The 12633-nt window shown below is 31.6% G+C and overlaps 1 protein-coding gene across 1 annotated transcript in view; it reads right to left on the bottom strand.

The window, feature by feature from the left end:
* The window catches only part of LOC143078761 (uncharacterized), a 49776-nt gene that overhangs the window by 26115 nt on the left and 11028 nt on the right, over positions 1-12633 (bottom strand). The window contains exons 6-10 of the mRNA XM_076253714.1: positions 11425-12328; positions 8332-8435; positions 7543-7743; positions 6220-6421; positions 5234-5424 (exon numbers count right to left, since the gene is read on the bottom strand). Coding sequence (XP_076109829.1) covers positions 5234-5424; positions 6220-6421; positions 7543-7743; positions 8332-8435; positions 11425-12328 — 1602 coding nt within the window. The remainder of the gene's footprint in view (positions 1-5233; positions 5425-6219; positions 6422-7542; positions 7744-8331; positions 8436-11424; positions 12329-12633) is intronic.

The raw sequence follows: 12633 nt of genomic DNA, 5'->3' as shown, positions 1-12633 counted from the left end.
CACACTACCTTGAATGTTTCTGATCTGCAGTTTTTCTGCGACATTTTTGACGGGAAAAGTTAGAAATATGTATGCGGTATAACGACTAACCATCAAAATTTTTGTAGAAACAATAAAATGGCAATGCGGAATGTGTCAAAGAGACAACAACCCGACCATAGAAAAAGCAAAAGGTCACCAACAGGTCTTCAATGTAGCGAGAAATTCCCGCGCCCGGAGGCGTCCTTCAGCTGGCCCCTAAACAAATATGTACTAGTTCAGTGATAATGAACGCCATACTAATTTCCAAATTGTACACAAGAAAACAAAATTAAAATAATACAAGACTAACAAATGCCAGAGGCTCCTGACTTGGTACAAGCGCAAAAATGTGGCGGGGTTAATAGTTATCAAAAGTACCAGGATTATAATTTTATACGCCAGACGCGCGTTTCGTCTACATAAGACTCATCAGTGACGCTCAAATTAAACATGTTTATGAGATCTCAACCCTCCCCCTATACCACTAGCCAATGTAGAAAAGTAAACGCATAAAAATACGCACATTTAAAATTCAGTTCAAGAGAAGTCCGAGAAATCCACTAATTTTCTTTTTCCTATGTGGGGAATGGAATTCATCAACTCAAGAATGCAGAGCCATATTTCATACACCTACACCAGGACGACTTGATACAAACTCTCTGTTAATTCAGTCTTTTTCATATAGTATAGAAGAGCTGCAATGTTAAATAGATCCCCAACCCGAACATGGACTCCGTGAATCGGGGAGACCGAGTGATTAATAATGTTAATTTAAAAGAAAGAGAAAATATCAAGAGGACATTCAAAGTTCGTCTGAACGAAACTACTACTTCATGATAAAAACGATAGACTGTCACAGAATAGAAGTTCCTTCATAATATAAGTTCCAAAAGGAAGAAATATTCTGGAATATTATTTCCACAGGAATAAATATTACAGTATAAGTTCCTAACGGAATAAATGATATAGAATATTTGTTCCAACAGGAATAGGTATTATGACATTGTTTATAACAAAGTTTCCAGTGGAACTTCTGTTAGGCGGAACAAATATACGTTGACAAGACAACGAATAGTCACACAAGTCAATCCAATCAAAATTTATAATGAAATCAGTTTACACATGAGAAATGTCGCAACTGTTTATTATTTTGTCAGTATTATAAAACAGGAAAACAAGATGTAGTTTAATATCTCCCAATTGATACGATATTCCAGTGCTTGCATTTCCTATCATGAGTTTCTTGATAGAGGGTTGCTGCTCAAAAGGAAGCTATTAAATCAAGAGTTCCAAATGGTGAAGTTGAAATCATCCCTTCGTAAATTTTACGGACGCCATCACGAGTTGGTTGACCGTTATGGGATAAAAGTTTCACAAATGATATGGGATATGTTCCTTACGTCGTAACTACAATGCCCTTCCTTTTCATGAATGTGACCTACCGAATTAGAATACTTACCGGATTTGATATCACATAAGGAATACGACGGGTGCCTCATGTGGAGCAGGATCTGCTTACCCTTCCGGAGCACCTGAGATCACCCCTAGTTTTTTGGTGGGGTTCGTGTTGTTCATTCTTTAGTTTTCTATGTTGTGTCGTGTGTGCTGTTGTTTGTTTGTCTTTTTCATTTTCAGCCATGGCGTTGTCAGTTTGTTTTAGATTTATGAGTTTGACTGTCCCTTTGGTATCTTTCGTCCCTCTTTTAATATGTTATTTATTTAATCAGCACGTTGTGATTATTATTACGTTAAACAATATAAGATACGTTTGCATTTGTTTATAAAACATGAAATCTACAATAATCAATTAATAATACCTGATATACTCATGAGGATGTAGTTTAATATGTTATTTATTTAATCAGCACGTTGGGATTATTATTACTTAAACTTGTCTATCCCAAATTCATGTATTTGGTTATGATGTTATATTTGTTATTCTCGTGGGATTTTGTCTGTTGTTTGGTCCATTTCTGTGTGTGTTACATTGTAGTGTTGTGTCGTTGTTCTCCTCTTATATTTAATGCGTTTCCCTCAGTTTTAGTTTGTTACCCCGATTTTGTTTTTTGTCCATGGATTTATGAGTTTGAACATTGGTATACTACTGTTGCCTTTATTTATAAACAATATAAAATACGTTTGCATTTGTTTATAAAACATGAAATTTACAATAATCAATTTAAAAATATCTGATGTACTCATGAGGATGTAAACCCGTTATAAATTTAAACTTAATATATATACATTATGAAATTATACTTAATGCAAAACAATACCTTTATGATTTAAAGGTAAAGGGTGGATTTAAAATATTTTTTTAAGGCTCAATAAATGCATGATATTCAGTTGAATTTAATAAAATCCCGGTGAATTAGAGTGCATAGTCTGTAATATATACTAAACATCATCTCATTGATTGTTAATAAAGAAGTGAAATAACAGGGTCCAATTTTCCCCTTGGTATTTTTTTTAGTAAAGTACTTGATCTGTGTTAGCAAAAGCCTGTTATGTTTGAAATAGTTAATGTTAAAATATGAATATAATACTTTTTATTTCACAAGGGAAGATACAAATATATTAAAAGATATAGGAAGATGTGGTATGAGGGCCAATGAAAGAACTCTCCATCCAAATAATGACTGTATATTTTAAAACTACTACGTTAATTATTTATATATGTTCACTCATATGTTGACGAAAACCAATGTATTATATACTTACATAAAAGTATGATCATTATTCAGATAAAGTCGTATGTTATGAAATAATACTTTTTTTAATACAGTCAATAGTGATTAGAACATTAAGATTTCTTATCTATTATTATATCAAACCACACTGAAAAAAGTGTAAACACATCTTTGGAAAATATAATCACTGTAAAATTCTTTTATAACTTTTAATGCTCACGCAACTACAATCGAATCGCTATAGTTCTAAAGAAGTCAATGACAACAGTAGAAACTTGTGATACTTGTATATACAATCGTTAAATGTTTCGTCGCATACTATTGATAACTTATTAGATGTTTGTCTAAGATTATATCATTTGAAAACATAACATCGCCATGGCAGAAAAAAAGTATTGACGACAAACAGACCAACACGTTAAAAAAAAAAATTATTCACCGCGGAAATAAAAAAACTGGGCATTATGAACCCCGTTGAAACGTTTGGAACAAATCCACATATCATTTTCTCATGAAGAAGAATATGCAAGGTAATGATGAGTGTCAGTAGACGACATGTATTAGCTTAGTATTTGTAAAAGATTTTTTTTATTGAGATCATGCTTCTCATTTAAGGCATCATACCATAAAGATAACAGCGATCCTGAATTAAATGCAACTGTGCATTATAAAGAATTTTGTTTGGATTTATAGACCGGTTACTAGTAGGTGTATCTCATGGAATATTGAAATTGCAAATCATGTAATGATTAAAACAATCAGGTCCATAAGGTTTCATATTTACGTAAGAATGATAAATATAAGTTTCACTGTGCATCGTATCTATACTATTAAACGAGAAGACCTCATATTTTGTGTGTCGCTTCTCTTCCTACCACAATAAATTAGTCATCATGCCTCTGTGTCCTATATGTTCCATGCGTAGTCGTATTTGTCATCCATTCTTATGACTATTCAGTTTGGGTTAATTTGGGAGAAAAACAAAAAATAAATGCGTCCGAATATTGTTTCCGTTATCATACCGACTTTTATGTCAAACATGACTTCCGGTTTTAACATTGAAAACCAATCGTTTGATAGATACCAAAAATAAAAATGAATAAGCCAATTAGAGCGTTGTCCTTATCATGGTTTTTTATATAGTAAGAACCACTACTATTACACCTCGGTTTTAAATTACATATAATTTTCATACGTTCTCCGAAGGAGAAAGAACTAATATTTCGCGTTTATCTGCATGTATACTATGATTAATATACTCCTATAAGATATAGAGACTCTCTATTAAATAAAGCAGTGAGTTTCCGTCATCCGACTTTTAATAGTTATCAAAAGTACCAGGATTATAATTTTATACGCCAGACGCGCGTTTCGTCTACATAAGACTCAGGCATGACTACCGGTTTAAACATTGAGAACCAATCGTATGATAGATAACAAAAAAGAAAAAATACCTAGGCCAATCAGAGCGTTGTCCAGATCGTGGTTTTTAGATCGTTAGAACCACCACTATTATACCTAGGTTTTAACTTGCACATAATTTCCATACGTACTCCGACGGGGAAAAGACAATTATTTTCGCGTTTATCTGCATGTATACTATGATAAATATACTCCTATAATATATAGAGATTCTCTATATAATATAGCAGTGATCGCCACCATGGAGAAGAAACTTTGAATGGATAGTTACTAAAAAATTAAATGCACTTTAATATTTATAATATAGATACGTATGTTCAAAGTATAATGAAAATAATGGAATGTAACGGGAAAAAAAATAATAACGGACTTTGAAAAAAAAAGAGAGGGCTGAAAAATATTGTCTTGTCTCCATGTACCTATATGACTATTGATATCATTTCTTAAATTCTCAAGACATAAAATCTTCAGTTTACAAAAAATCATTGGAGTAGAAATTGATAGTTAATAGCAAATACACTTTACTTATAGTATACGTATGTTCATAGTATACAGAAACGCGAAAATATAGAATTTAACAGAAAAAAATAACGGACTTTGGAAACAAGGGAGAGGGCTTAAACTGTTTCCAAGTACCTATGAATTTTTATACCTTTTCAGAAATTCTCCAGATATGAAAACTTTTCAGCTGAAATTCTCCAGACACAAAATCTCACAAGCTCTAAATGCCCGCGATTTCGCGGGTGTGTTCTAGTAATCTTTAAAACAGCATGAACATACCATACAATTTCGTTGTTCCATCTTTTATGATTGTATAAGGAAACTTTGCTTAAAAAAATCTTGATGTTTATTACGATTGGTTGTCAGTTTTAAAATACAAAAGTACAGAAATATAATATACAAATTCTCGACATTTAACGTTTTTACATTTTTATTGATGTTGGTAAAGTACAAACTTGATGTCATGTTTTGATGTTATTAATGAAACGTGAATCGCATATAAATATTGACTTACGTAAATAATTGTTTATTTGTATCATCGATAACCCTGACCTTATGTGTTATACCTTTTTAATACTGAACGAACTAATGATACTTACACCTGTAAATTGAAGCTGTCAGAGAGAATCCGGATCTATATATAGATTTATCGGATCTAAAGCGTAGGACCGCTATGTTTGTTTCAGATACCCAAGTCATTTTCTTTAATTTCGTATTCCAGTCACCACATGTTGTTTTATGTTCTTCAGTCCTAACAACAGAGGCTAATGTCAAATTATCGTAGATGCATCTGCAAAAAGGATTTATTTTTAATCTGTAAACATGTATTATATTAGTTTATTTGCATTAACTGCACCTGAATTGTGTTTATCTTCCATAAATAATATTTTATAATGTATCAAATATATGAACTGGAAAAGGATTATATGAAATCAAATAGAGCTTAACTGAGTTGAAAGCTGCAAAGGTAATAAGAATGACAGAAATGTCAAACAGAAATCTGCATTATACGCAAGTCGACAAAGTTATAATATGTTTTTTGTATATAATAGTTCTAACTTTTGAAGTTAAAAAAAATCCAAGCTTCCCGCGTTTGCATAATTAAATATTTTCATCGTTTGCATATAAATAAAGGCAACAGTAGTATACCGCTGTTCAAAACTCATAAATAACTTATTCCGCATATTTCAGAATAGAGAATATGGTGTGCATTTTTCATGAAATTTTAAATTAAACCTAAAAACAAAAGTTCGTCCATGGACGAACTGGTAGACAATATAAATAGATCTAAATAAGGTTTCGTTGATTTGGAAAGTTTGTCGTTGAATATTATGTAGTCCATGATGTGAACAATTGCAAAACCAATTATACAATTTATGTAAATCTTAGATCCTTGTAGTTTGAAGAAATTAACAACAAACAAAAAAAAAAAAAAAACACAGAGAAATGAGTGTTAATAGTTCATATGTTTCATATGTTTCCATTTACCTGGAAAACCTAGTTGAAGTGTCTGTAATTTTACTATTGGTCATTAAGATTAGAATCGTACAAATTTGACTTTTCTTAAATACGTATGGCTACTTACGACTCTGACGATTCTATATTGAAGTGATGAAACTTAATAGCAATATTGTAACCAGAAGATACTGTTATAGTATAATTGATATTAGATAGCTTAGGATATTGTTCAGGAAACCCAGGGCTTGTAATATTGACATCTGGTTGACTTGAATTCAGATAATACATGTAACTCTGTGCTGTTGGTGGTGGAACAGTTGATTTTTCATCTACAATTAAACATACTGTAAATGAAAAAGTATCAACTTTTTTTTTTTTTTTTTTTAAATATAAGAAAAATACAACTCCAATGCATTTTCAAAAAGGAGAGGTCCATTAAAACAGATGTAATTAACAGAAAATGTGATAAACAACTGCCATATTCCTGACTTGGTAGTCATTTTTCGTAGAAAATGGTAGGTTCTACCCGGTTTTGTATCTAGCTAAATCTCTAACAATGCAAAATTAATGTACCACCAGAAGTTTTTATTCATTTAAGGCTAATGTTAATATTGTTTAGGCTAAATGATAAACATACAACGCTTTAAGTATGTGCATAGAGGTTAAAGGTCATCTGAAAATAATGCCCGATTCAATATAATATGATACAATGTTCTATCAAAGCAAGTAACCAGTATATAAATTCCTCAAATAAAAATCAAGCATTACTCAAACGATTAGGAACACGCTTGTAAATTGATTTACCAAAGCTTTCATAGTTGCTTTATCGAATTACCGTTCTCTGTATATCAAGGGAGGTGATGCTACATACATATTTGATATTTTTATGAAGTTCAACATAAGTTCGCGAACTAAAGGATAGTTACATAGCAAGCAATATATTGAATCAAAGTTTTCTCGTGTAATGATGGATGATATTGTAACAAGCCAATATTTGAAATAAATATTTATTTATGTTGTTAAAAAAATCAAAAAGTTTTCTCGTGTAAAAATTATTAAAGGTTTGGGTCAAACAAGAATAAGTCGGTACTGAAGAACACAATTGGAAGTCTAAAAGCAACGACAAATAAAATGTCAAAACAGAAAGACAACTAATTATGACATCATGCATTAGCTAGGCCATGGGTTATTCTCTGAGGTATAATATGTCCGGCACAAGCATTATCTATTTCAAACATTTTTCTATATATTGTTTTTACTTTGGTTTCAATTCACTTAAAATATATATGACATTAGAATTTTTATTTCTGCCTGCATTTTTATGTTACTCGAATATTTTTCACTTTTTTAGCTTTTCTTTCTATTTCTTAACTTTAGGAATAGAGGTTTCGGATCATAGTTGATCAATAAAAGCAGTCCATATTTGATAAAAAGTCATACAAAAACATACCGTCGAATTTGCTTATTTGACAAATATACGGATTCCTGGTGGAACATTTTCTGTCATTCCAAAAGAAATGTTCAGCTTCAGATGTACCTTTATAAAGGTTATGAAATGTACGACGAATTTCAACGCAGTCCTCGTCTGAAAAGCCATCATCACTTGGCTGTTTATTTGAGTGTTCGGTTCTCTGCCAACCGGGAAACCAATCTGAATAGACAATTCATATAGGCATGATTTTGCTATGAAACATAATGGCAATTAGGTTAAGTTTTAACAATGATAGATCATATACAAAACTAACTGAAACGGTAAACATATCACGAGCAGAGCGAATAATAAAAGAAATAGGTAAGGTTACGACATTTATCTATCTAATCCACAATTACAGTACTATATTTTTATTTTAATGAGATAAACATCTAGCATACATTCGCTATTTCAAGATCATGTGTAGAATAAACTTAATACTCAATTATTATTTTTTACAATCTTCCAAACACTTAACCATTGATACCTTTGGATGTATTTGGCTCAATTTTTAAAAAAAATTATGGTTCAATTCTTTTCTCAAGATTCAAGCGCTCTTTGATTCGATCGACATTGATGAGTCTTATGTAAGCGAAACACACCTCTGTCGTCTCAATATGTTTCGCTTCGAAGTGTATGCTTTTCCCTCTGTTTTTGCTTGTCATCTTGATTCGTCCTGGTCGATTTACTAGATAGCTTCACAGAGAAACTACAATCGCCTTTATTTATTGAAATCCATCCCATATCATGCACTATAATAAAACTTACATTCGAACTCAATAGAGTGTCCATTTACCCACTGAAAATGATTTTCAGTAATGATATCATTGGCACCAATCCAAAATGCATCCAATTCGAAAGTACAATTTTGACTGAAAGAATAAATTATATTTCTATTATTTTTTAATCTTATTATTTACCGTGTTCCCTTATTTTATATACGTTACTCGGCAACAATTGGTTGAAGACAAAATTACCTTTGTTTCTCTTCTCTCCAAATCAAATAAATACAATTTGTATATAAGGCCGTACATAAACCTATAATGGTTAGCTTTTATAAATTGTTATTTAGATGGAGAGTTGTCTCATTGGCACTCATACCACATCTCCCTATATCTACGTCAATGATACTCTTTTTATGAGCTTGAACTTAGTATACCTTTGCTGTTACTACAAAGTACAATAAATAGTTATTGTAGATATTTGCGTTTCGTAGATACACTAAGGCCAAATTAAAATATATGTGTGGTTCCAGTGACCCTACATTCCCTACTTTTTCGTCTTGAAATTAGCCTACCCTATATATTTTATTGCCATGTTTCATTAAGCACTGTTAAAGTCAAAAGGATGCTCCCAAAGACTCAATGTAAAAAGAAAACATAAAATAAAAAAAAAATCCCTACCTACCTACCCTTACTTTTTTTCAGATGTAACTGGAACCACACAAGCTATTTTATTTGGCCTCATACATCATCAGTGTCTATATGTTGTTAGTAATAGTAGCGATAGTTCCACACGAGATAAAATATTGCTTTCGGTCTTTTATTTTGTAATAAAAGAATAACGCTATCCATTATATGAATGACATTTTTTTTAATCCTGTTACAACAGATATATTGTAGCAGTTGCAATGTAGGTATTTTGAGTGGGATTTAATTATGATGTAAATTGTTAATGTTATTGTTTGTTTCGAATATTGATATATGGCATGCACAAAACAGTATAATAAAACATTTTATCATATACTTAGGGTAAATAACTAATTATTTGTACAGAATGGTAATAGTATTACATTTACGACGAGGCGCGTTTTTGACGTATTGAATTTTAAACCTGATGCTTTTTGTTATTCATTAATCATGTGTTTTTTTGTCTAATACGTTCTCCTATTTATTTGTATTGTAGTCCTGTAATATTATGTTGTCATTTCAATGTTATATTTAACATTGCCATTAAAGTGCGAGGTTTGGCATGCCACAAAACCAGGTTCAACCCACCATGTTTTCCTTTAAAAATGTCCTGTACCAAGTCAGGAATATGGCCATTGTTATATTATTGTTCGTTTCTGTGTGTGTTACATTTTAACGTTGCGTCGTTTGTTTTCTCTTATTTTTGAGTGTAATTTCACATTGCGATAAGACGTGTCACGGTACACTGCTATCTCAAATTCATGTATTTGGTTTTGATGTTATATTTGTTATTCTCGTGGGATTTTGTCTGATACTTGGTCCGTTTCTGTGTGTGTTACATTTTAGTGTTGTGTCGTTGTTCTCCTCTTATATCTAATGCGTTTCCCTCGGTTTTAGTTTGTTACCCCGATTTTGTTTTTTGTTCATGGATTTATGAGTTTTGAACAGCGGTATACTACTGTTGCCTTTATTTACGTGAATTCAATATTTTCCGAAATAATGTTTAGCGGGCTGATATGAAAAAAATATCCCGATCTTCAACTATCATCACATGCCTTTCCGTAACGTTATCACATGCATTTCCGTAACGTTATCACATGTATTTCCGTAACGTTATCACATGCCTTTCCGTAACGTTATCACATGGCATTACGGCGACACTCTGCAAATTCCGAAAAATTCACCCCAATGATAAGTTTTCAGTTAAAAAAAAACATTACAAAATAGGATAGAAAATAATTATTATGATACAACAAAATGTATTATACTCTTGAGCTGATATTGAACCTTTGACTGATAATACATCTGATATAAAACATGCCATGTTATAATCTGATAATATTTTTTTCTTCGATCGTATGCTGATTAAAAGTTCTTAGTCTAATTAAAAACAAGGTAAAACAATATTGTTTTAATACGGAGTTATTTTATTTTAAAATGCGGATTGATGATACATCTGTTCTGTCGTTTAAATCATGCTTATAACTCGAAAGAGGATAAAGGCAACAGTAGCATACCGATGTTCAAAACTCATAAATCGATAGAAAAAAACCAAATCCGGGTCACAAACCAAAACCGAGGAAAACGCATTAAATATAAGAGGAGAACGACGACACGACATAAAAATGTAACACACAAAGAAACGAACTAAGCATTAGACAAAATGAGTATCAATGGCAGTGTTCCTTCTCTGTAAATATGCAATTTGAAAAATTCATGGGTTCTAAATGTAATTTTTATATCATTAATGGTCATTTCACAAAGGATACTCCTTTTCATGCTTATATATATTACAGTGAATATCTTGATGACAGCTAATTAACTACTCCAACAAAAGATATCATGCAAAAGCCAATATTATTAAAATAAATAATACGAAGTCAGCATATTATTGAAGGTTGTTATTTTGTATATAACTATATATATATCATTTTCTATGGAGTTATATATCAGGTTACCTTGTTTTTATTCGTGGAGGTTAATTAAAAGAAATTCATTATCTGAAGGACTCTTAGTCATTTCATCGTTCGTTTTACATTAGGTCTTAAGCCATATCATATTTTCCTATAATAGTATATGATAATCTGTATTTTAGCTAAGCATGTTCACCTTGTACACTATGAAAATGGACATTGTTATATTATCAGCAGATAATTTACAGAGTCATGGTTTCATTTTTGTTATTGCCCTGTAGTTTTATTGGAGAAGATTTTGATGAAAAGTAATGGACGAAGGACGCCTACTGGTAATAAAAACTTCACAAAAACACTACAGATAACAACTAAAGAGAGAGCAACATAACCCCAAAAAAAGAACCCGGTCAAAATCAGATCCCTGACATTGATATATCGCTTTACATGTGGAGCTTATGTATAAAAAAAATACGTGTCCCTCTTTTTCGTTCATAACTGCACAATCGGAATTAATGAAGGTACCATAAAAATGAAAATACCTTTGAATTAAATATGTTTCTAACATTAATTGAGTGTCCATATCAGTGATAGCTGCCAGATAACCTCCTTTATGTTGACAGTCATTTCTACCATCTTCCCACGTCAAAGGATTTCGAACGATTTCGAACGAATATTCTTCTCGCTCGATCCATGTTGAACTACATTGAGGTACGGTTACATTTTGCAAGATGTTTTGCCATGTGGCAAAAAATCCAGCTCGAGCAACACGATCATTCGTGACGAACCGTAGCATAATAATCTTTGTTTCTGTTCGAAAGGATAGAGTATGTTCTTGTCCTTTCCACTGACCACATATTCGTTCTACTTTATCATCTATGTATATTTCTAAGTAGTCTAAATTGCATAGATCTCCTCTGAGAAAGGCATCATTGACGGTTTCTGTGTAAAATGATTCAAAAACAAGTTCTAGGAGACCATTAGTTTCGGATAATTCAATAATGTAAAAACAATCCTGGTTGTTAGAGTACTTGTTCGGATAGTTATCACTAAAAACATTACCTGAAGTGTTTACAAAAGTTTTGTTTGAGCAACGAACATGACTGGAATATTCAATCCAAAATCCTCTACCTTCGTGTAAATAGTCTGAAGTGAAAACGATATCCACTTCTGATAGTGACGACTGATAAAACAACTGTTTTGGAGAATATTCGGATAAATTTCCACATAATGTATCAATTATATTTCCTGAAATAATTTCTAAATTGTCATTTAAACACTCTCCGTTTGTTTTCCTTGGAATATCCATATCTCTTATAGTCAATTGAATGCGAAACTCCGATGGTAAACGTATACTAATTACACAATACATCCATGGAAAATAAAGCTGTGGGTAGGCAATACTGGTAATGTTATCGTTGGTAAGTGTCAACGTTCTGTTGCATTCTGTTAGAATAGACAGAGAAAAAATTCATATGCATATGAATCTAGAATTAACATATACATAAGAAAATATCTGTACCAAGTTAAAATATGACAGTTGTTATCCGTTTGTTTGAAGTTTTTGAGCTTTTGATTTTGCGATTTGATTAGGACTTTCTTTTTTTAATTTTCATCGGAGCTCAGTATTTTTGTGATTTAACTTTTTACTAAATATATTAATCAGATTTACGTAATCTTTAGTGTTCGTAAAGCGCTTATGTTAATATCTTTTACCATTTGCTATTCATTTTATCGCGGTTGTTTTGCCA

Source organism: Mytilus galloprovincialis, chromosome 6, assembly GCF_965363235.1.
Source record: "Mytilus galloprovincialis chromosome 6, xbMytGall1.hap1.1, whole genome shotgun sequence".
NCBI lineage: Eukaryota > Metazoa > Mollusca > Bivalvia > Mytilida > Mytilidae > Mytilus > Mytilus galloprovincialis.
The sequence above is the reverse complement of the archived record's forward strand: the minus strand, read 5'-3'. Positions and strand labels throughout refer to the sequence as shown.